At 48.3% G+C, this 23,339-nt stretch overlaps 1 protein-coding gene across 6 annotated transcripts; it reads right to left on the reverse strand.

Moving 5' to 3' along the window:
* Window positions 1-986: 986 nt before the first annotated feature.
* On the reverse strand, window positions 987-21,875 carry NDNF (neuron derived neurotrophic factor). Of its 6 annotated transcripts, none has more exons than XM_048074359.2 (6): window positions 20,347-20,502; window positions 12,691-12,833; window positions 11,825-11,922; window positions 4,941-5,129; window positions 3,745-3,869; window positions 987-3,050 (listed from the first exon to the last, which is right to left on the reverse strand). In XM_048074359.2, exons 3-6 carry the CDS (start codon window positions 11,872-11,874, stop codon window positions 1,657-1,659), a joined length of 1,758 nt encoding a protein of 585 aa, XP_047930316.1. In that variant the 5' UTR covers window positions 11,875-11,922; window positions 12,691-12,833; window positions 20,347-20,502; the 3' UTR covers window positions 987-1,656. The 6 variants fall into 6 exon arrangements, with proteins under 6 accessions (XP_047930316.1, XP_047930317.1, XP_047930315.1 ...); XM_048074360.2 differs by adding an exon at window positions 10,955-11,049 and having other exon boundaries at window positions 11,825-12,833; XM_048074358.2 differs by having other exon boundaries at window positions 11,825-12,833.
* Between the last annotated feature and the right edge of the window lie 1,464 nt (window positions 21,876-23,339).

Consider the following 23,339-nt stretch of genomic DNA (forward strand, 5'->3'; position numbering starts at 1 on the left):
GTTCCCCAATTTCTCCAAATGTATTGTGAGTCCCAAGGGGTCTGTAAGTGTTAGAACAGTGCAGTTTTATGGACAAGCACTGAAGCAAGAGACAGAGACTGTCCCATCTCTGAATAAGTCCCAACATCCACTGCCAAAGTTTGGATTGATGCATATGATGGGACCAAGGAAAAAAAAAGTCTCAGTTACCTGTCCTGAGGCCCTGAACCACGCTATAATATCGGGACTGATGAAGCATGTATCCTGCTCTTAGCCACTTGAAACAGGGTTGTTCTAGTTGCTTCTCAGAATGTGTTTTCCATTAAGCAGCTCTATACAAGTTTCTGAGTCAGTGAAGGTGACACGTGGAAAAACAAAGAAAGAAAATTTAGGAAAGATGAGATCCAGACAGTTAATATTTTAAAGAAATCTACACAATGGAAACAACTGCAGTTTAAATGAAAGTACTCATTTTTTTGTTAGCACTACCATTCCTGTCAATGGAAAAAAAATCTTCTCAGCTTATTATTGCTGTGGTCAAAACCAGCAGCATCCAGAAAGTAAATGTTTTCAATGATAATCTAACGAAAATAACGTCTGGCTCTCTGGCGTGTTATTTGTTTGAATTGTATGCTCGCTCTAACTCAGACTGTGAACTCCTGAGGAACACTAAATGCCAGCAGCACTTGCAACCATGACAAAGCAGGACCCTTTCTCACCTGGAACAAGAAAAGTTCTTCTGTGCTGTCCTGTTCCTCCAGTGTTTCTATCACAGCAGACATGGAGTATGCCACAAATGCCCGTCTTTCAATGGCTCCCTTACAGATTTTAACCTCTGACACCAGTAATTCCTTCTACTGGACTTCAGTCACCTTGCCCCAAACGATGAAGAACAGCAAAAAAAAAAAAAAAGGTGTGTGCTAGCTGAATTCAGCTCAAGTTTCAGCATGCTTCTTCTGTCTTCAAGTCTGTTTTTCCCCTTAAAATATCAAGAAAAAGAAACAATATATAATCTAATTTTTTTTTTAATTTTCTGTACAGGAATATAACGTTATGGCAACTTTGTACATGAAATACATACAGTATTTAAACATGAAAATCAGCTAGGTAAGAATTTACATTAGCAATGAAACTGATTCATGTGCAGCCCAGTTAATACTTAGTTTAGATCTGTATTTTAACAGGGAGAGATTTTAATAGTTTACAATCATAGAAACATAAACATTTAAAACAAGACTCTATAAAATAATTTACAGAAACCCTACCATCTACACTGAGAGAAAGGGTGTATGCCTGCATGTCCTGTGTGTGCATAACAAGGTGGATGAATGACTTATCTCAGCCTTTTAAGTATAAAATAATTTAGGAGCAGTTCATGCAATGTGGAAGCAAAGGAGTGCCAGTTCCTTCAAGGTTTCCTGCTACCTCGGACATCTACTGAGCATCACATGTGGGTTACTGGACACATGATAATACAGTTGCCAGATGCTACAGGGAGCACCGGCCCCAGTTCCTCCAAACAATTACTTATGTAAACATAAATATACAAGCTGATATCTTTTCTACACAGTACAAATACAGGTCACAGCTTCTCAGCTGTGCAAGTAGTCAATCCGTATGCTGGGAAGTAGGATAATGTTCAGACCGGAGTTCCCTGTATCCCTGCATGCAGGGGCACTAACAGAACTTTCTCGTTTTCACCAGTTTGCTCTGGTACTTGACAGAGTGCCCTCCATGCCCTATGACATAAACGTCCAGCAGGTAGGACTTGCCAGGCTGCAGGCCCCGAATTGTCTCTGTGGTGACTGCTTTCTGTATATTCTGGCTGTGAAAGTATTTACAGAGAACCTTTTCTGATTTCTTCCTCGTATCTGGACCCAAGCACTGGTTCTGTTCTCTTTTCTTCTGCTCCTCGTTGTAATTGTCATCCACTTCCTTTTTGTAGATGCAGAATTTGTTTCTCTCCTGTGTGCCAAGCCACGCCACCGTGACTGAAGAACACGTGCGGAGTTTGTCAAAGGCTTTGATTCTTGTATCTTCAGGAAGAGAAGGAAACGACTGCTTGTTAGGCCTTGTTGTTGCCAGGATCTTCAGCACAGAAGCACCTTTTTTGCTTCCTTTCAGCCTAATTAGGTATTTAGCTTTTGCTTTTCCTCGCAGCTGGAACTGCCGTACTCCCTCCACATTTTGAGACAAGAGAAGTTTGCCGTCTCTTCTAACTTGGATCTGAACAGCATCCAGACAGGAATGAACAGAGAAGGTGACCTTCTGGTGAGATGAAACAGGAGCAAACCGTAGAAATTTGGCTCCCTTCCTCTTGATGAATACATCTGTAACTTTGCCATCCTTCAGTTCGACTGTCTTCTGCTTAGCCTCCTCCTTTGTTCTAGCAAAGGTGCCAACATATGCAGTGCTCATGTTAGTGTTAGTGTTTACTGCAAACATGTCAAAATAGTACTGTGTATCAGGTTTCAGGTCAGACACTGTGAAGATATTCTTGTTCCCGATACAAACTTTGTGCAGGTCAACTCTCGGCTTTGAGGATGTCTGGCGCCCAAACTTTGATGATGATTTTAGGAAACCACGTTCTTTGCCAGCGTTGTTGTCTGTGGGGAAGCCAAAATGGGCAAAGTCGAATGGACTGAAATCCAGACCTGGCTTTGGAGCCATCATGAAGGCATCATCAGAACTGAGTTTGGCTTCAACAGCACAGAGGCTTTTGAAATTGTGTTCTTTATTGATGACTATGCAATACTGAATTGGCTGTTTCAGTAATGAGGCCGTGGGACTCGGTTTCCATGCTAGTGTCACTGTTGTACGTCCCAGAGAAGTGACATCAATTCTGGGATCATAAGGTAATTCGGGGTAAGGTTGGTCGGATTCTGGAGTAGTAGTTGCATACACTTTAAAATGCGTATCCTTCTCCGTTGACAGCAGGTCTAGTTGGTACAAACCAGAAGGGGAACTAGAGGACACAAAATACTCGACGTCATTGCCTTTGTAAGAGAACAGCTCTGTGCCTTCTTCATTAGTAATCTGCTGTTTCTGTTGCTCAAGAGGTTCTGGTTCACCTAGATTATAAGCATACAAAAACATTTGTACAGACACAATCCAAGAACATGAGAAAATAAAACTCTAACAGACACTTCTACACAAAATACAAGTGTGAGATGAAAAATAAAGGTTGTATCTTCTGAGGAAGATGTTAGCATAGTTCTTTCATATCAGGCAGAGTTTGGCACTCAGGTTAAAAACACATGTAATAGAAATTGCACTTTAATTGCACATAAATGGAGTTGTGTGGACGGTGGCTACCATCCTCCACTAGACTACTCCAAGCACCCAGCTTGGATGTGCCATACCGTTCCCAGGATGGACTGACTCTGCTGCCTGTTTCTGGGCATATTTCTGAGCCCTGCAGCAATGCCAGTCCTGCCTCTCTCATTTCTATCTCGTGTGCACCACCCAAAGCAAAGCCCACAGTGAAGCTAGGCTGCTCTGGGCAAACAGTTTGTTGTGGCAGCATCCAATCTAACTATAAGTTCAGCTTTAGCTTTTACTTTTTTTAAAATGCTTTTCCTTCCCAATGTTGCTACCTACTGCCAGTTTCCTGCACAAAAGCAGGACTAGTGCTGAAGATCCAAAGACGATACAGATGGACCTGCTGCGACACTCAGTATCACACTGAGACTGGCCTGAGGCACCTTGAATCCAAGAGAAAAGTGGGACTTTGAGGCATAAGGAAAGTCTTTGATGGTTTGATACCTGAACCTTCTCCACTGGCTTCCTCTGGGAGCTCTTGCACACTCAGTTTCCACTCCAGGGGGGCATCGCAAGGTGTCACTGTCACTGCTAGAGGCGTATTGTCCTCTTCAACCACAAAGAAGTACCTAGGGGTAGGTTAACAGACCCATAATGTCAATGTATCCTGGTGGCAGCCAACTGCTAGGGACTGACTTTACATTATCAAGGTTGACCTTGGTAGGGCAACAGAGGCAAAAATGTTACTTACAGGCAAGCACGTACAGAGGGAATATAGAAAGTCTGGCAGGTGAAGGCAAAGGAGGTGAGGGGCTGAGGTCCCCCTGCCCGCACAGAGCTGCAGAGCTCACACTGCCTTTTTCATGATATGGCAGAGGGGTTTCTGGCCTCCTACCCTTCTCCCCCATCAGCTTCACTTTTTGCCCCTACACTAACCATGTGCAGAATAAATGGTCACAAATGTACAAGTGAAGGAAATGGGGTCTCTCCTGAAATATAGGGGTAAGCTCTTCAAAGCAGGACACCCTTTTTATGACATGTCTAGGTAAGAGCCCTAGAAGCACATACAGGCACATGCACATTCAGCTGTCTCCCCGCGTCCTCCCCAAGTACTACATGTCACTAATTGTAAAATGTTCCTCATTTCCTCATTCACAAAGGCTTAAGGAGGTGTGTGGTATGTGGAGGACAGTGGCATTGCTGCTCTTCCCTGAACTCTCTGGAGCCTCGATTTCTTCTCCAGACTAAACTTGGTATTTTCTGACCCATAGGGTTGGGGCTGGGAAGAGGGGCAACCAGGCCAGAATTGGCTTGCACTGCTTCTTTAAAGCACAATATGAAATAATGAAGAGAGACAAATGTGGTGAGGTTAGCCTGTAGTTTCTAATTTCCTTCCCCCACCCTCTGCCTCCAGACATGGTTAGCGGCCCCACTTCGGGGAACTTCTGGGGTCTGCAGGAACTCTGGGCTGATACCAGAAATCACACAAACTGCGTAGACCCTCAGCTGGGGAGGCCAGACTGGGATGGAGACTCGCACAGTTACTTACTTCACCAGCCAGAGCACTGGCATTTCTATTTCATGGAATAGAACTTCACAGAATTTCTCTTATTTGGATTCAGTTTTGATTTCAAACCAGACAACAAATAAATCTGCTATCTTCCAAGTACAACAACCTCCCTTAAACTGGGCAGAAATACCTTTTAGGTGTGTCTCGGAACAGGTAGCTGCTAATTTCGGCTCCATCTGGGACGACTGATGAATCATGAAAAAATGCTTTGTCCCGAATCTGCATCTGGAAGAGCTCCTCATCTCTGGTAGGCAACTTCTGTGTCCTGGAGCTGAGCGGCAGCAGCAGCAAGAGCAGCGGGCAGTGAAGCAGGAGCATCCTGCAGCAAAGACAGGGATTCCTTGGTGAGGGCTGAGCCACACGTGCACAGCAGAAGCTGCCCCCACCTCATCTCACGCCGCTCAAGGGAGACCGCAGTGAAGCACAGGGTTTAGTCGTGACCTGTTCGTTCACGAGCTCAGGAAGACACAGACTAACATGGCTCCTACAGGCTGGCTTAATACTGCCCAAGAGCTTACTACAGTCTTCAGCCAATCTTTAGACCCAAGCTGCAGAGTACGGGGGAGTTTAGCAAGGAGGTATGAATTTGAAAGGCTTATTCCGCCACTGAAACACATGCATACCTACAATGATGTTGCATGCCCTTTATGATTTGCAGGAAATTTCATAGTACTGCCACATGAGCACTGGGAGTACGTGGTGTAAGGACCGAACTTGCATTGTCAGTGCTCTTGGATAAAGTATGTAAATAAGATTTTTCCATCTCAAGCTATAATTGAAAGCAAGCCCACACAGTGGTTTGAAATTGGTCTCTCTCTCTCTCCCTTTAACAAAGAGCAAAAGCCTTGAACATACTTTGGTAGAGCTACAGTTTGATGTTTTGCCACAGGAGAAATAGAACTCGCTGGACATGGGACCCAGAGTAAGCACAGAGCAGATGGAGGGTACAGCAACGTCGCTTAGCAGATTTTGGTTGGGCTTCCAACAATCCTTTGAAAAGTAAATATTTCCAGTGAAATTGCTCTTTATAAAAATAGAGAATTAGGAAAATATGTGATATAAACCCACACATATTCAAAGCACATTGGTATTAGCATGCAATTCAGCAGGGCTTAATCCTCAAGCCTGATGGGAATTGCAAAACACAAAAGCAGAGAATCCCTTACAAATTAGGCATAATAATTCATAATCTCAGCCTTTCATTATTATGTCTACAACTAGGTCAGTAATGACTACCCTAACGTACACAGTGGGATAGACTGCAAATCTCCTTTCACTACAGCAGATGATCTCATACCAATGGCTCTGGTAGGGGGTGAGAGGAAATGCAGCCCATTTCTGGTAAGAGTACAGTGAGTTTAAACCGCTAAACGATTATATTCCTAAAATTAGGAAAAAAAAAAAAGAGTTTTAGGCCATTACCTAAACTGTGTTAGCCACTGGCTTTGGGGAAAAGCGTGGTAAAAACATTGAGCTGGCAGGAACAGTGTTATCGTACTTTGCTTGTTGCTACTTGGTTCAGTGTGCATACATGCCCCAGTCCTTATACTGCACAGTAAGTTGATTATTGCTTCATAAGACACTCTTTATTTTTACCTTTAAAATCAAATCCACTGTTCAGTTGGTGTTTGTTTTTTTTTCTCCACATGACCTTTCTCTAGTCTTTTACATAAAAACAGTAAGTACAAGACTCCTTGAGAAGTGGCATGATGTATTTTAAGCCATAATAAAATCGGTCTTTTTCAAGCTCTTAATGAAAATATAAACATGTGCCCCTCAGGGAAGCATCAGTGTCCACCTCCTTCCCCCTCCTGTGGTTGCCTTCTGAAAACCCCAAAAGAGCCTCAGCCCGTTATTTATTTGGCGATAACCTCACAACAGCAACACAGGGCTGGGGGATAGCAAGGCTCCGTCACCGTAATTTCCCATTTGCAGGGCTTATAACACTTCACCTCCACCACTCAGGTTTTAAATTGTGTATTTCGTTATAATTTGAGAGCTTACTGCAGTGCTCTGCCCTAAGGGAGGGAAGGGCATACATGGCTTTACCTAAGACATGTAGCTGCTACCTGCAGTCAAAATCATGATTTGGCTCTCCCAGTGTTTGTCAGCAGTTTATCCTGACCGGTTCCTTACCTAGATTTGGATGACAGCAGGCATGTTTTGTTGAATTCAGACCAAAGTGTTGATACTTATCACCAAAGTCAATGATATTTGGCCTTTCAGAGCAAAGATCCTAAGTCAAAATACTGTCTGACTCAAGCCACCGAAGTCAGCAGAAATCTCCTCTCATAGGACTCCAGACGAGCTCCGTGTGCTGCAAAGCACTGTTTATTGACTTTTCACGTATTATCGTTGGCCAACAGGGAAGAAATTCTTTCTAACTTATACACACCAGCTACAGCAGATTATTTGGTTAGGTAAGAAACACGGATGCTTTCTGCAGACCACGTCCTCCACGTGAACCCCCTGAAACTGCAATATCGTATATTCTCACTGTCTGCTCCAGTGCAGTGTAACTGTTATTAAAATAAACTACTTCTGATTATAGGACTACCCAGGCTAAGCTTCACTTCTTAAACAATCTTACTAGCTAATCCACTTTAAAAACTGGTAGACAGCGTTTCTGTCCCCATTAACTACTGCAGTGTAGCGAAAAGGTAAGGATTTGTCTGTGATTCCTGTAACTAATTGTAAAAGCGCTTCAGCTTGAACTTAACCACAGAAGATACGTAAAGGTTAGTCCTGTGCTCCCCCCCCAGGCTAGGAAGGCAGCACCGGCCCATTTTATATGTGAAATAGCTTGCAGAATTGTCAACTGTTAATGAAAGACAAACCTTTTACAAACTTGGTTCCTTTACAAGCAAGTAGCAAGCAAGCAGGATTTTGAGTGCCTTCATTTTCACATAGCCAACCTCTGAGACTTAAAATGGGAGCAATTTTCATACATGACACTTCCAAAGGTGGGACACCTAAACAGCAAAGAGGCACTGAAAACTCACCAAGTTTTGGAAAAAACTGCTGTCAGCATTATACCACCCTTTCACACAAGTTAATAAACATATTTTTTATTTATATATATTTTTTGCAGGGCACTGATTGATTTCACATAGTTTTAAGCCAAATCCTCTACAATTCACTCACACAGAACACCAAGAGAAAAGCAAAAAGAATTTCTTTGCTCCATGTTCCTTTCTGGACAAGCTCACCCCTGGGCAGTGACTTTGATGGCATCCCTCTGAAAACGTGCGTAGTGCCCATGAGCATATGCACTAGTGCAATGCCACCCCGCTCCTGAAAAAATCCAACAAATGTTCCTATTTTCTTCGTGCCAAGTGGTCCGAGCACGGCCCAAACCCTGCCCCCTAAAGCTCGCACACGATGTAAAGTACGCTGTGTGATTTTTGTTCTCCAGACTGTGCCACCTCCTAAACGTCTTTTGTTCCCTCTTCCACGAGTTCGCCTTGTTTTCTTTTCTTTTAAACTCAGAGTCAATATTTTATTGATATATTCCTGCTGACTGGAGGGATTTGCCTGCTGTTTATCACTGAATTTAAGAGAGAGCCAAAGCAAACAGTCCTAAGTGAAATAATAAGCGCTGCTCGCCTTCTCCGGGATTGCAAAAGTGCCCTCTAACGGCCCGTCCCCACCTCTCGCGTCCTCCCCAGCCCCTCTCCTCTGCAGGGCCTGACACCCGGGGGCCAGGGCCTGCTCCAGCCCCTGGGACGAGGTGACAGCCATGGGCAGGCAGGGGAAGAGGCCCCGGCCGCTGGCTGCGGGTCTTTACCTGAACAGAGTGAGCAGAAGCAGGCGCTGAGAGCTTGGAGCGAGGCGTAACGACCTCGAGCGCCTCAGCACGCACTGCCTTACCAGTTTGGTTTTTTTTTTTTCCTTCTGAAAGTAGAAATAAATAAAAGTCTGGCCATTTTATAAACTTGAGCTGTGAGCATACACATGAGAATTGTCATTAAATCGGATCTGAGCTGATTACAATTACACTGACTACAATTCCCCCCTTCCTTCTGAGCGACTTATGCTCGAGCAGGGAGACTTCCCAGCCTCTCCAACACCCCATTTACACACGCTCCGACCGGCCTCCAAGACATTCCCGTTCCTAACTCCATCTATATGAAAGACCTGCAAATATGTAGGCAGACAGTAATTACAAGCCAAAAGGGAGAGGCTAACAGGATCTGCAACTGGCTTCGCTTTCGTATTCAGTGACAAACCAGCTTTAGCTCTCAGGCCGTCCCCGCAAAGGCTGGAGCCGCCCGTGGTCACCTCTCAGCACCTCGGCCTGCCCAGAGCGCTCCCTCACCTTCATGACTGTCTGCGGGTGACCATCAAGGACTTGCAGTAACAAAACAAAAAGGGCCTGGGTTTATTTGAAGCAAACGCATCTGGAATAAGTGAAACCTAACGTTTGATTACAGAGAGCAGAAAGTGAACGACTGTAATTTAGCAGGGATCATTTCAAGGCACTGCCTGCCACAGTGCCTTTGTATTGCATTTTCCTTTTCTTGTGTGGATGGTTAACTTTTTTTCCATCTTATGCCTTGTTTTCAAACTCCAGTGTACTAGGTTTTTTTTAGTTGTTTGTATTACCCATGCTGCATCTCATAATGAGTCTGCAGATTTATTGACCTGATTTAAGTCTAGCTTTGGAAATGAAAGGGCATTGTGTGACTTCCTTTGACTTATAGGAATGCTGCAAGTAAAGAGTCTGTGAGCTTTTCCATTATAAACTTCACTTCCAGAGATATACAACACAAATATACGCACCTCAGCACACAGAGTTATCGCCTCAGACACAGAGCAATTTAAAAGCACCTACCAATTTCAACTGTAATATAATTAGTCATTTTTAATGTGTAAAGAATAAAGCCTTTGAAATTTTAAAGTATTTACTGGGAGCTCATTGATTTGTTTGCTTAGGGGGAGTCCGAAGAGGGAGAGTGAAGGCACGGCCTTTAATACTTAAGTTTCCCTAAAGGATCTGGAAAACGTTTGGTATGCCTTTCATTTGTTTTTTTTGTTGTTGTTGTTTGTTTGTTTTTAAAAGGAAAAAGCCATGCTCCAGCAGGCTTGCTGTCTGCTGCTGCCTTGTGCCATGCCAGAAGTGCCAGCCTATGACCTGAAGGTCACGGTCACCCCTAGGGACAGAGGGCAAAGAAAAGGATGGGCAGACGCATCACCCGCTCAGCCTGCCAGAGCAGAAACACTTATGTGGGGTGTTGCAGCTGGCAGGGAAGGAGCACTCATGCCCCGTTGTGCCCCAAATCCCTGGATTAAAGCTCCCTAAGCACGCACGGACACAACAGACTCTAATAGTGCCTTTGAAGCTATTAGGGTCTACCCTGTGAAATATCTGTGGGTTAACTGACCGCCTCTTGCAATTTCAATTCAATCCATGGTTTGCCTTTGCTGGAAGTATTGTTTTAGCAGAGCAAATCACAGTAGCATGGAAAAACATCCAGCTATGCAGAAATAAGACCATATGAAGAAATACGGGTACGTTTTCATCAAATCTTAATGAACAACAGTGGTGATGAACTGCAACTTATGGGAGAGGTTAACTCTGAAGGGGTAATACTGTAAAATGTGGAGCTGTCTCAAATTAGACATGTTGAAAAGCAAACATACTCAGGGAGATACGGTATCAAAAATCAAATTTTACATGGACTATTTTGTTTCCAAGCTGAGGCGTATTTATTTTTCCACTTTTAGTGGAAACAGATTCAACTGCGATTATATCAGGATCACCATCCTGCAGCGAGCAGTAGAGGGATGCTTCAAAAAAAACCAGCTGAGCCAGGAGATCCCAGCTGGGACACTTGAGGAAATGCCTGGTAGCTCTCCTCCTCCTGTCAGTCACTGCCCACATACCAGCTCTTCACTCTTCACAGCCACTTCCACCCACGGGTGAGTGTCAAAAACAAACAAGGAGCCCCCCGCTACCTCCAGTACAACGTCCAGTTGTTCCCTGATACCTCTGTTGTGAGGGCACAGGAAGACGTGTAGGCTACTACTGGCAGCCAATTGCTGCAAGACATGGGTGGAAGCCTGCTGCACGCTTGACCCCAAACCACACTTGATTGCCCTTCACAACTCCAGCATAAATTGGCCTTGTGGCTGGCACCGTACCTGCTTGTTCTTCCAAGCCCTCTCAACATGCCCAGACAGCTGAATGTCCTCCACAGAGACCGCAAGTAGGGTGATACCGCTACAGGAAGCTCTTTCTGCAAGAAACACCGATTTCAAGCACTGCATCCAAAGCTGAATGCACAGAAGGGGAATTTTTCAATTGTCTCAGCAGGGTTTGAGCCCCAGTAGGAGAAATCAGATGGGGCAGAGAATTCTGAGTTTGCCCAACTCCAGACCATTTAAGATAACCAACTCTGAATGCCACGTAGTTCTACAACAAATCTTTCATCACAGGATCTTGAGGTGTTTTGTAACAGAGAGCAATTATTATCCCCTTGTTACGAGCAATGAAAGTGGGGCAGCAAATTTCCTTGTTCACGGAAATCCCAATATAATCCTTTCCTTTAATCACTAAACAATAGCCACTTTCTAAGGCCAAGTCCCTCTGCCTTGAGCACGGCTGTGTGAGTGGATGTCGCTGCCTGTCCATAATGAATTTCAGCAAGAGGATTAGCAGGGAGGAGCACACCCAGACAATTACAAACTACAGCCAACGCCAGCACATTGCCGTTTGGTACAAAGTTTCCCCGTGCTTCCCTATAATAGCTCCAAATGACATCACGAGCAACGGCCCCTGCCAAAACCCTTACGAGACAAGGGTGGCTGGCGTGTCAGGGGAGGACAAAAAGCAGAACCGCGGCTTGGGAGTAGGATCGAGTCCGTGCATCCTCATACTGCCGGGCCTTGGGCTGAGGGTCAGAGAGACCCTCGGAGAGCTCTGAATTGCCATCAGTGCGCTGGAATTGCTCATGCGCTTCTTTCCTTCCACTTTTTGATAGATGACTTAAAAAAAAAGGGAACATTGCTTACTGCTGCGCAGTTCCTTTGGGCATGCAGAGGCCGATTCCTTCAGCTTCCATCACAAACACAGTTTCTCCAGCATTGGGAATAGCAGCACTGGTGGACACCTCAGAGCAAAGACATGACAATGGGAATTCACACAGACATTGCAGCAGGCACCCCAAATGCATTTGCAAGGTTGGATTTTGGATTGTTTCAGTCCAGGAATACTCGTAGATAACTAGACATGGGACAAGGAGCAAACGTAATTTGAGTGGGGAAAAAAGCTATTTCTGGTCCATTCTGCTCTTTCCCATGTTTTTTCAATCTTATCCTTATTTCCCCTGCATTGCTTGTAGTTACACCTGAATCACATAAACCAGGTTCTCAGCTGACTTTGAAGGAACTATGCCCTTTTTTACTGGTTTGAGCTTCTAGCCCCATATTACTGCTGAGCACAGTACTACAGATTATGCTGACCCTCCAACATTTCCAGCTCCTCAATTATCATCAGAATCCTAATTTTCCAATGTAATTTATTGGCCAAAATTGGATTCCTTTTTAATATTATCTGCCTTCAGCTTTGCTTTAGAGGCATGTATGGGGAATTTTCCTCCCTACAAATCCTTAATGCACCACCACTAAGGTGCTCTCTCACAAGGACTTGTTACATACCACAGTAACACTCAGATCCTGTGTCCCATTTTCCCTAGCCAGAAAAGGGTTGCTGCAAATATGTAAACATTCGTAAAGCATTTGAAAAGTACGAAATGTAGTGCTGACGGTACCAATATTGACATATTCCCACTCTAGCCCACAGCCCACAGGCAAGGGCTTCCCAGGGCCTAGCAGGGGCACCTGCCCCACACTGGTCTTTGCCACCCCCTGAAGAACACCTGCACTGTTTCCTCGGCACAACACCAGCTCTGTCAGCTTCCTTGGAGGCTGCACGTGGATGTGAGCACAGGGAGGCTCATCACAGGTGGCCCACATCATGGGGGGACAATCAGCCTTTCTTCTGCACCCTTGCTTTCGTAGACTGCAGGGGGAAGGATGAGAAAAAGCAGCAATAATAATGATAATAGTATTACTAATAATAATGTGTACGAAACAAGTGATGCACAATGCAATTGCTCACCACCCGCTGACCGATGCCCAGCCTATTCCCGAGCAGCCGGCCCCCCCACCCCGGCCAGCCACCCCTATATATTGTTTAGCATGACGTCAGATGGTATGGAATACCCCTTTGGCCAGTTTGGGTCAGCTGTCCTGGGTCTGTCCCCTCCCAGCTCCTGCTGCACCCCCAGCCTGCTCGCTGGCAGGACAGAGCGAGAAGCTGAAAAGTCCTCAGCTTGGTGTAAGCACTGCTCTGCAGCAATTAAAACATCAGCATGTTATCAGCGCTCTTCTCATCCTAATCCAAAACATAGCACCCTACCAGCTACTAGGAGGAAAAGTAACTCTGTCCTAACTGAAACCAGGACAACAATAGCTAGATTTTCCCAACTGACATTTATTTCCTTAGCATCTTGCTTAAAAAAAAAAAAAAAAATCCAACAGAGGGCAGCTCAGTAAACAGAAAATTGCTGGCCACGGAAGCTAGCTGCTCTGAAGCACTTGACTCGTCTACCTGTGGCCACACTGCGCTGCCCATCGCTTTGACTGACGCCAAAGAAAATCTGACTTTCTGCTTGCCCCAAACACCCCAACTTCACACAGTGGCTATCAGGTGAGGTTAATTCTGTCCAGGCCCAAGCACAGAGGCTCCAGCCCCGATTTCCCAATCCCCTCGCTAGTCACTGGGACACACGAAAGCAGCAAATGCAGCCGAGGCTCAGAAGGAAGCAGGGAACCGTACGATGCGGCATGGCTCAGTGGCTGGGTGCAGCCAGCATCATTAGGCATCTCCAAGGCTAAGGAACCATGCCCAGAGAAAGCATTAGTCGTATGGACCCTGCCTATGTGTGCATCTTCCTCCTCTTTCCTAGTGAGGCTGCTTAGCTTTGGTTCCCTTCCTTTTTTTGGAGGGCAGCAGAGCGGAGGAAGAGAGCGCTGGGATTGCCCACGTGTCGGTGCAGTGGGTGCGAGCAGCCCCTCTCCAGCGCTGGGCTCTGGCCGCTCGGGATGCCCACGCCCTGGCCCACTGCCACCACGGGGCTGGCAGACCCTCCCAGCCCTCCTGCTCTCGCCCAGCCACACTTGCAAAGGGAGAGAAGTTACAAACAAAGCAGGTTCAGAGTGTCTTTGGGAGCTGCCGGGCTCCAGGGTGGTTGTGCAGCGGTTTCTGGTTTTCTAAGCAGCTCTAGCCGCATCCTTCTGCACGATCAAGCTGAAAAGTTTCCAGCGATGCGCGCTCAAATCAAAGTGCCATGGGAGCTTCAAACCCACCAGGGCCAGCTACGGAGCTGTGGTATGGGATTTGAGAAACGGCTTACTGACAGGGCAGGCTTCAGCCCCATGCCACGGCTGGACCAGCATTTGTTTGTCCAGCTGGGCAGGCAAAAGGTCAGTCCTTCATCTCGCCACCACGAGCCAATGCGCAGGGAACACATGTGGGCAGGTAGATCGGGCTGCCACGGGTCAGTGAACATCCAAACAGCCCCACAGCCTTGTTACAGCCACCAGTCCTCCTCGCCTGACAGGAGAGAGGAAGGGAAGCAAGCGGGAACAAAAGGAAAAGGGAATGAAAGAAAAAGGAAAAAGGGATTTCTGCATTAGGAGACGGCTGGAACGCATGTCGAGGGACCTTCCCCTTCCAAAAGCGAAAGGAATGGTGAGAGCTGTGGCATGGGAGCCAGGCTGCCTTCTGGGGGTGCTGCTTTGCTGGCAAGGAGGGAAGGTATTGCTCAAGGACAAAGTGTCATTTCAACATCACCTTGAACGCTGCGCTGCATAAGCAAAAATCATTCACTCAAGAAACCACCCGCTCTTAGGTGCTTTATCCACGCAAGGCACTTCAGCAAGCCACGGAGGTCTGGGCTTTTTTTTTTTTTGGAGTGGCGTGGATGGGCATTTGTGGCTCAATTTTCAGGGAAAGAAAAACCTTCTCGGGTGGGTGCTGGATGCCCATCAAGACGTAGTACCTCTGCCCATGCCACTGAGCTGGCTTCGCCCCGGTGAGAAGCTGAGCAGCGCCCAGCTGCGGTTTCAGGTACCCGCACTTCACCTTCACGTAGTGTGGGGTCCCACGTGGCTCTGCCCAGGGAAACTGCAAGCAGCTGAGGGATGTTTCAGCCTACTAGAAGCACATATCTCCAGGATGTATGTGTTTGGTGTTTACTAGTTAAAGCACTGATTGTTGCGGTTTTCTTACAGCCCTGTGACCGCATTTTCTTAAATGAGTGGGGATTGGAGCGAGCACCATGACCTGACGTAGCATGCCTTAAGCCTGCATCCCTGCTGTCACACGCTGGCAAGGGGTGTCTTACTTGCTGCCTTAAGATACTTGGTCAATTCAAATATTAAAAGACTTTAAATCCAAGTTTTGCTTTGTTCACATGGTGTGAAAGGGTCTTAAAAGCAGCTTATTTTTCATAGGACGTATTATTTCAACTATTGTGCTCTAACAGGATTATAAAAGTTTTAATTGACTGACAGTAAATCTTCCCTGCAAAATTGCAACTTTAATACCTCCTAGGACTGTTAGGATTTTATTCATTATTCCTCATTACTGAAAAAACAGTCAGAGAGCGCCCCTAGGGTCTTCCCCAAATAAGGAGGAGATCCTATTAGTTCCTACAAATCACACTCAAGTAAGTAACTCTTCTCAAGAGGAAAAACCCACAGAGAATTACATGCAGCTTTAGTAGAGAGAGGAACAGCAAGAATGTCGCTGACGCTGCTCGAGGATGTTTTCCCTTGCATCCAGAGAGCAGCTGGCAGCTCTGGGACACTTGGCTTTCCTGCGTGACCACCAGCCCCGTCTGTAACCAGCACAACTTTCATCAGGCCCTCCAAATGCTCAGACACGTTTGGACTGTTTCAATATAAACAAATGAGCAGTAAACCTGCTACACCTAAATGAGGTAGCACGAGAAGGTGAGTTCGCCTCTTGCTGCTACCCTGGCTGCTTTGTAAAAACCCTCTCCTCTGAGCAATCCCTGTATCCAGAACCTGCAATTCGGCTGCAGTACGGGCAAGGTTAAAAGTGAGAAAGATGAAAAAAGCATCATTCTCACCCCGATAAAGCTCCAACCCTCCTAAAAAAATAAAAAAAAAGCAATGTGCTTAATTGAGAGAACAATGCTTTTCCCCTTTCCCCCTGCAAACCGCAGCGGAAGCGCCGCTCCCGGCAGCGTGTCACCTCGTGAGCGCGCGAGGGTCACACGGAGGGGCACTCATATCCGGACCCGCGGAGAGGGGGATGAAGTGAGAAAGAGAAATTATTGCCTTTCGCTTTCCAGGTGCTCTCAGCAAGGACCACTGCTTCTTATCTCAGCTGTCACGCAATCAGCAAACATCTCTCCAACCGCCCCTCTTAATTATCCTAAAAGCAGCCTGGTCCTGCAGTACCGCATCCCGGGGTGGGCTCGTGCTCACCGAAACCAAACAGCCCCGTGTGCTCTGGAGCAGCCAGCGTGTGCGTGCATCCCTCCGGCAGGGCAGTGCGTGCACCTTTTTGTTTACCGAAACACAGACAAGCTGGGGGTGAGGTTCTCACACCGCCAGGCCCGCTGCTTGCTTGAGCAGCATTTAAGAGCTGAGCACAAACCCCAAACCTGTCCCATAAAACGTCCCTGAGAAAACTAACACCTTTTTGGCCAAAGTTACAGTATCAGCTATCTCGCATGTGGACTGACATGTCCTACACGACCTGCGTGCTCCACAAAGCCATCCATGTAAACAGATTTTCCACCGGTTCCTGTTACAGCTCGGTGCTAACATTCATCTTTCCCCAGCACAGCAGCCATCCTTGTGTGCTGCGTATTGGAGAATTAATTCTGAAAGAACAAACTTCTTTTTAATATTTGCTCTCCCCATCCCTCTTAATTTATTTCCACCTTTAGGCACGTTCTCCTGGAGTTATGATTTATCACCCTGACCCGTTTCCCGATCTAAGGGCAAATACTTCCTCTCCTAATGACATCTAGTTAAAGTTTTCAAGCATATCATCTTCGCAGCCTTCACAGCTCCTCCTGTCATTGTTAGATTATTGGAGCAGTTTTCTCAGGCAGAAACGATTGCTGCTTGGTCTAACAAGGAGTTTTGTCGTGGAAGTAGCACACTCAGTCACGATGCAAAACAAAGTTTGGGGAACAGAGCTTCCACAAGCTCTTTGTGATTTCTCCAGGAGGATGCTCACTTTTGTTTAATAGAGCTCAAGCACTACTCAAGTCCTCTCTTTCTCATTTTACCCAAGGTTTTCCCTTTCCTCTAACATAATTCAGGTCCCTTCTCCATGCACTCCTGCTTGGGCAGCGCCCGCAACCCCTCCATCATCCTGACGGGCCGTACCCTCAGTGACAGCGAAACGCGCAGCCCCGCGGCACTCACCGTGGCACCACCCTGGCTGCGAGCAACGCAAATGTCAGGGGCTCTCTGCACGCTCCCACGTGAGCCTCACCCCAAGCACATACATCCTGACGCAAAGCCCCTCGAGGTTATCGTCCCCAAAGGCAAACCAGGCGCTCCCAGCAGCAGGCGCTCCCTTCTGCCAGCACTCACAAGCCCCTTCCCCTCCTGGGGTGCAAGGCCCTTCACCCCAGCAGCCCGCGCTCCCCTCCTCTGCGTTTTGTAATCGGGCAGGCAAAAACAGAGCCAAGCCCCGGCGTTGTGTTAACTCCTTATTAGCGGCGGGGATGGCAGCCCGAAGCAGCTACACGGTGCTCCATGCCAGCAGCGTCGGCTGCTTCGAGCGTGCTGAGCGAGGAGCGTGCGCGTCTCATTACGCTGCCCTTAACGCAGAAAACGTGCTCGTTCTGCAAGGCTGCAGGGAAACCCGGCACCCAGAGGGTGTCCATAGGTATAAATGAGCAAATCCACCTTCTGAAAATAGAAAACTTAAAACCAAAAAGCCGGGGAATGAAAAGATAAATACCCACTTAGCAAAACGAAATAAAATCAGCTCTAGAAAGAGGCGAGATGCTGAAGGAGGCCTGAAATAGCCCCTTGAAAATAGTGAAGTAATGGGCTTACAGTTTTATTATTCACATAAAGTTTAGCGACTTCAAAATGAAGGCGAAGCCAAACACGACCTGTTATCCCCCTGAAATCTGCACTGTAACCGAAGCCAGTGCCCAGATGTTCTGTGGTAAAATCTGTTGCTTCGCTGCAAGAAAGCCCCACGTACCCTGACACACGCTCCTGGCTTGCCTTCGTCCAAGCCCACTTAGATTCTGGATTATTTTTCTAGCAATCTTTTAAACTGCCGGGGGAAGCATAAAAGGTGGTCTCCTATGAAACCGTTTGATACCATCCTGAAGTGTAACTGCTTGCAGAAATAAATCAGGATTTCTTTTTAATAAACTGTTTATTACGAGTCTTTCGGAACGTAAATTGTAGAAGACAAAGCAGGGGCTGAGTTTAATAAACATCTCATCTCATTGTACATACCAAGGCAGGAGACCCTGGCACACCGAGACCGAAGCGCCCAGCAAAGCAGCTCCGGCACCAACGGGGCCACGGGGCAAGCAGCACCGGGTGGCCCTGAGCCCAACCGAGCCTCGCACCCGAGGATTCCCCCAGTACCCGAGCACAGTGCCAGGACCCCGTCCTCCACCCCTGGGGCCTCGTTCCCCACCAAACCAGAGCCGTAGGCCGGGAGCTGTAAACGTCGGAGGATCGGCGAGTACGTGGCGAAGGCATCTGAGCTTAGCAGGGAACGCGGCGCAGGCGTTACGTGATTTTGAACAGCTTGCTTGACAGTTTGCACCATATTGTATTTATAAACATTGGGGAAACCAAAATGCTTTTCCTCGGTGTTTCCAAAGGAGTCATCCACAACAAAACAGACGTGCAGGGCAAGCCCACGCATCCCAGCGCAAAGGCGGTTCAAATTAGAAAAAAAAAAAAAAAACAAAAAAACAAGAGGCCCCTATTAATTTAAGCAGGGTCACTCGGGCGAGTAATTGCTCAGCATCCCACGCGGCGCTCGAAGCCCCCAGCACCTCGCGGCCACCCAGGCCTGAATTCACGCGGGGCCGTGGCGCGAGGTAGCAGGGGCCGGTGACACCGGGCACACAGGGACCCGCGAGGTGGGAAGAGGAGTAGGCTGGGGAAGGGAGGATTATTTTGGGGGCGTTACAAAGCTCTCTCCAATTAGGAGATTGGAGTTATCTGCTGGCAGGGAACGTCAGCCCGCGAGGAGCGGGTATCGCTCTCCGAACGGAAGGAAGCGCGGCCACAGGACCCCAAATACACCCACGCGGTGCACAAGGGACATGCGGTGCACCACTGCTCATTTCTGATGCTGGAAATAGAACATGAAATCTCTCTGTGTTGAAAAAAGCTCTCTCCTTCTTCGAACCCTAACAAGTTTTGAATTCTACACATTGCTCCGTGTGCTCCAGAGACCCTCAGTGGTGCTAGAAAGCCGGCCTCGGCAGCTCTTCTCTCGCAGGTATGCACTTTGCTACGAGGCAGGAGTGGGGCAGAGAGGATGAGGCACCCTGACAAGCAGCACTCCGAAACACCATTCCTCAAATAGTTAGGAACCAGCCACTTCCCAAGCAGGTGAGGCAGAACCACCAACTTTTTCTCCCCGCTCCCTTACTGCGTGGCAAAACCTGCTGACAACAGGTAATGCCCAAGCACTCTTTTTTTTACGGAAACCAGGTTATGCCCGAGACAGCCGTGCCTCCCAAGTGTCACTTGCACATAAATCACTCTCCGCAGCCGCCTGAGGAGGAATTCACCCTCCAACCCCGCTCGCCTCTTCCAGCTTTACACGCCGCCAACTCCACCGGCTCTACCAAACACACCACCGAAGCCGGACGCCCACCACAGGCCGCTGCCGGACAGCGGCTGCAGGATGCCCCGACGGCGACGCGCTGCCACGTTGGTCACCCAACGTCGCCTGCCCTGGGGACCCAGCCTCCCAGCAGTGACACCCTGCGAGCGTTTCGTGCCGGGGAGGTCAAGGCCTGCGGGAGGCTCACGCTGGCGGGGATGCGGCACCCCAGGCGTGCCGGCCCTTGGGAGCGCCGCGCTGGCCTTCCGAGGCTGCAAGGCACCAAAGTTGGATCTGCAAGTGATTAAACAGCGCTCTGCAGCCATTGTCTCTGCGCTGCTGAAATAAAAACGCAACCCACAGCAAACCCCTGCGCTTGCATCCCACCGCGACTTGCCCGTCTACTTTTTTTCGGTAGCCACTTTTTTTGTCTGTTTTTCTTTTTTTTTTTTTTTGTTTCTTTCCCCCTCCTCTGCCCTACCGACACGAAGCACGACGCTACCGGCACCCGCGGTGCCCGGCTCCGGAGGACGAGCGGGAGCTGCAGCCCGGGGGCTGCGGCGGGCAAGGAAGAGGCTGAAGGGGGGGACCCCAAATCCCGCAGGGGCTGCGGCGAGGGGCTGGGGGGCTCCCCGCCGCCTCCCGGCCGGAGCCGGTGCCTTACCTTGCGGCGTCCCGTCCCGTCCTGGCGCTCCCACGGGGGGCGGCGGGGCCCGGCTGGTTTTTTGTTGTTGTTGTTTTTAATTTTTAATATTTTCTTTTTTTTTTTTCCGGGGTGGGGGGGAAGGCGTTTTCCCAACCCGCTGCAGCGGGGACTGTGTCACGCCCGTCCCTCCGCTCCTTATAGCCCCTTCCCTTCCCCACCCCTCCCGCGAGAAAAAAAAAAAAAAAGAAAAAAGAAAAAAAAAGAAAAAAAAATAAAAATAATCAAAAAAAAAAAAAACAGGGGGAGGTGGAAAAGGGGGGGGGGGGGGGGCGTGGGGCAAAGTTGGGGGGCGCGGAGCGGCGGCGCCCGTCGCGTCTCGCTGCTGCCGCCGGGGCGGGCGGCGGGGGAGCCCCGCGGCCGCCCCGTCCCGTCCCGTCTCGCCCCGCCCCGCCACCGAGCGGCCCCGCTCCGCTCCCCTCGGCCCCGCGGGGGGCGGAGGGGCGGGCCCCGGGGAGCACCGGCCCTCAGGGCTCCGCGCCGCGCCCCCCGCCCGGCTCCCCGAGCCCCCATCGGGGTCGGGGGGGGGGGGGGAGGTCCGCAGGGATGCCGGGGTCACCGCATCCCCCCGCGGTGGCCGTGTGGTCAGAGGTAGATTTAGGGTTTGGGCAGCCACGGGGGGGCTTCTCGGTCTTACCTGCAAGCTGCGAGGAGCGAGCGGAAAGTGGCGCTTGTCATTTAGCAGCAAGGAGGTCTCCTCGCTTTTTGTTTCTTTTTTTGGTACATCGCTCCCAAAAAGCGCCGCTACGTAAGCGCTGAGCAAGTTCTCAGCCAGAGCAGCTGCTGGGCACTGGCCCTGAAGGTACCCGTCCCCTCCCTGCCGCCACATCCTACCTCCGACAGCTTGGGGGAGGGAGGGGGCAAAAATAAAATACAAACTCCTTTTTTTTTTTTTTTAGCAAGATTGCTGAGCAAATCTGACAGCAAAGCCTTGGGGAAGGAACGCAAATTGTCCTCGTCTGTAGGGCAACAATCAGCTTGGCTCTGCGAAGGCACAAACCCCAAAAGAGCTCGCGTCCTCAGGGACACGTAGCTGTCCAGGCTGCTGCTAATTGCCATTAGTTACTGCCACTTACCTCCCGCTTCGTCAGCTCCCCGAGTAGCCGCTTCTCTCGCTGCAAGCCAGCAAAAAGTGCCCAGGAGACTGCTCAGAAATACAGGTTTCCCGAAAGAAACACGGGATGAAGGCAAGCAGCCCCATGGGAACCCCCAATCAGTCATCGCTCTCTCTTCACGTCCCCGTTTCTATGTATTTTGCCACTCTATTTATCATTCTCAGATAGGTTCAAGGGTGGGAGTGTGGGGAAAGGAGGAAAGACAGAGACATTTAGGATGAATTTATGTGTAGTAGAGGAGAACCCCAAAATACCTGGTGCTTGCACCCAGCGTCCCAGCTCCTTCCTTTTAGAGGAATGTTTGCCTCCACTCGCGACACCTCAGTAAGAAAAGCAAACAAAAAAAGCTCAGCACCTAAATCAGAGAAGATTAAAAGAACACCTAAATCAGTGAAGAAGACCAAGGGCACTCTCGGCAGCTTCCTCCAAGCCTTTGAAGCATGCAGGAGCCTGCAGGGAGCTCAGTGCTCGGGTGAAGGGAGGCAGCTACCTTTGGGTGCCCTGCGTGGCACAACATTATTCTGGGGAGCCTGCAAAAATGGCTGGCTCTGGTTTGAGGTCATTAGAGGTAAAATATTGCTGCCCAGCAAAGGAGCTCTCGGGACCGCGCGCTTTGCACACAGGCAAACAGATTATTTTTAACCTGAGGACAGCTTTAGTGCTATTGTTCTTAGAGGGTATTGCTGTTTGTGATTTCAGTGGGAGCGAGATGACATCCCCTGAATATGATTTACACGGACACTGACTCTTCTGCAAACAGATAACTGTTTTTTGGAGGCTTGCAGCTCCATCTCTATCAGAAGTGTAGATCGCTGTCATGATTTAAAGCCCAGCACAGAACTACGCTCAGCCAAACAGCTCGAGCACTCTGAGAACAAGATTTGCCCTTCTCAGAATCCACAGAGAATGAAAATACTGAGACTAGGTCTGGAAGGCAGAGCTGGGAAATAAATGCTGAAAGCTACATGCATGTCTGGGAGGTACTAAGGAATCCAGCTGTATTTAAAAGGAAATCAAACAGTGAAATCCCAAAATATGGGAAATTCTACCGGGTAGGTGATTCCTGTTAAGTCCACTTCACTGTCCCAGGCACTACCAAAGCACCTAGGAAATCAGAGCTTAAGTACAGCCCCCTGAATGCGGGGATGGTTCCCGTTTGCACAATCTCTGCAGCCAGGAGCAGGTCTCCAGCACGGTAGCTTACAACACCCCAGGCAAGACGTAAAGATTGCAAAACACAGTTCCTTGTGCCAAGGCAGCAAAACTGAGAAACTGCAGGGGAAGATCAGGGAACTTCTGAGCAACTTGACTTTGGGCACTCATCTTCGCTTTCCACTCTCTCAGAGGCTTCCAAGGAAGGAAGTTTTACCAGCAGACATGGGCACAGAAATGAATTTCGAAATAGTGATGAGAGCCAAATCACTCGTTCACATGCAGTCACAATCTTGTTTGTAGCCGTGGATCATCTACTCAGGGACTGAAACTGTTTTGACTTAAGTGAGCAAATAAATATCCAAAATTTGGAACATCTGTAATTGGTTCGTAAAGAAGACTGCAAACTGTCTGGATAACAATTGCGCTCTTCACTGTTTCGCCACCCTGGGAGCCCCTGCTAGAGCAGAGAGGTGCTACCAGAAAACAAGATGCATGTTATACATTACGGAGGGAAAAAGGGGAGGAAACGTTTAATAAGCTATCCTGTGAATAAATCTGAATAATAAAGCTTTCTGGAACCAAAATGGAAATCTGCAATTGGATATTCTAGGAGCAGAGAAAGAGGGCTAATTCATCGTATAAATAATTCATTGCAAACTTTAGCACCCGGTGTTGCTGTGCATT

The sequence above is a fragment of the Anser cygnoides genome, chromosome 4 (genome assembly GCF_040182565.1).
Source record: "Anser cygnoides isolate HZ-2024a breed goose chromosome 4, Taihu_goose_T2T_genome, whole genome shotgun sequence".
Taxonomy (NCBI): domain Eukaryota; kingdom Metazoa; phylum Chordata; class Aves; order Anseriformes; family Anatidae; genus Anser; species Anser cygnoides.

Coding starts and splice junctions, on each gene's coding strand:
- NDNF (XM_048074358.2), bottom strand. CDS start 11,985: ATGCATTTGGGGTGCCTGCTGCAATGTCTGTGTGAATTCCCATTGTCA. Junction 5,130..11,824: donor CCCAAAGGAACTGCGCAGCA/GTAAGCAATGTT, acceptor TCTTTGCTGCAG/GATGCTCCTGCTTCACTGCC. Junction 3,870..4,940: donor TTCCGAGACACACCTAAAAG/GTATTTCTGCCC, acceptor ACCTACCCCTAG/GTACTTCTTTGTGGTTGAAG.